Genomic DNA, 240 nt, shown 5'->3' on the forward strand with positions numbered 1-240 from the left:
TCAAATGTCTCTCATAAATTAAGAACTATTTGTAGCATGATCTATCCATGCACAATTAAATGTTTTCTCATGAGCTTCTGTTTCCTCTGACCAGGCGGTGGATCCAGAAGAGAGTACGACTTCGGGAGACAGAGGTCCTCTAGCATGAGTGCGGCCGCGGCCTGTGACTCCGACTGGAGGTTCGAAGGTTACTCGACGAAATCCGGCACAGCCTCTTCGACCTTGATGGCTGCCGCGGCG

The 240-nt window shown here is 50.8% G+C and overlaps 1 protein-coding gene across 1 annotated transcript in view; it reads left to right on the plus strand.

The window, feature by feature from the left end:
• Positions 1 to 240, plus strand: part of LOC119589372 — a 40,452-nt gene that overhangs the window by 38,504 nt on the left and 1,708 nt on the right. The window contains exon 12 of the mRNA XM_037937988.1: positions 95 to 236. Within this exon, the coding sequence (XP_037793916.1) occupies positions 95 to 236 (142 nt within the window). The remainder of the gene's footprint in view (positions 1 to 94; positions 237 to 240) is intronic.

Source organism: Penaeus monodon, chromosome 25, assembly GCF_015228065.2.
Source record: "Penaeus monodon isolate SGIC_2016 chromosome 25, NSTDA_Pmon_1, whole genome shotgun sequence".
NCBI lineage: Eukaryota > Metazoa > Arthropoda > Malacostraca > Decapoda > Penaeidae > Penaeus > Penaeus monodon.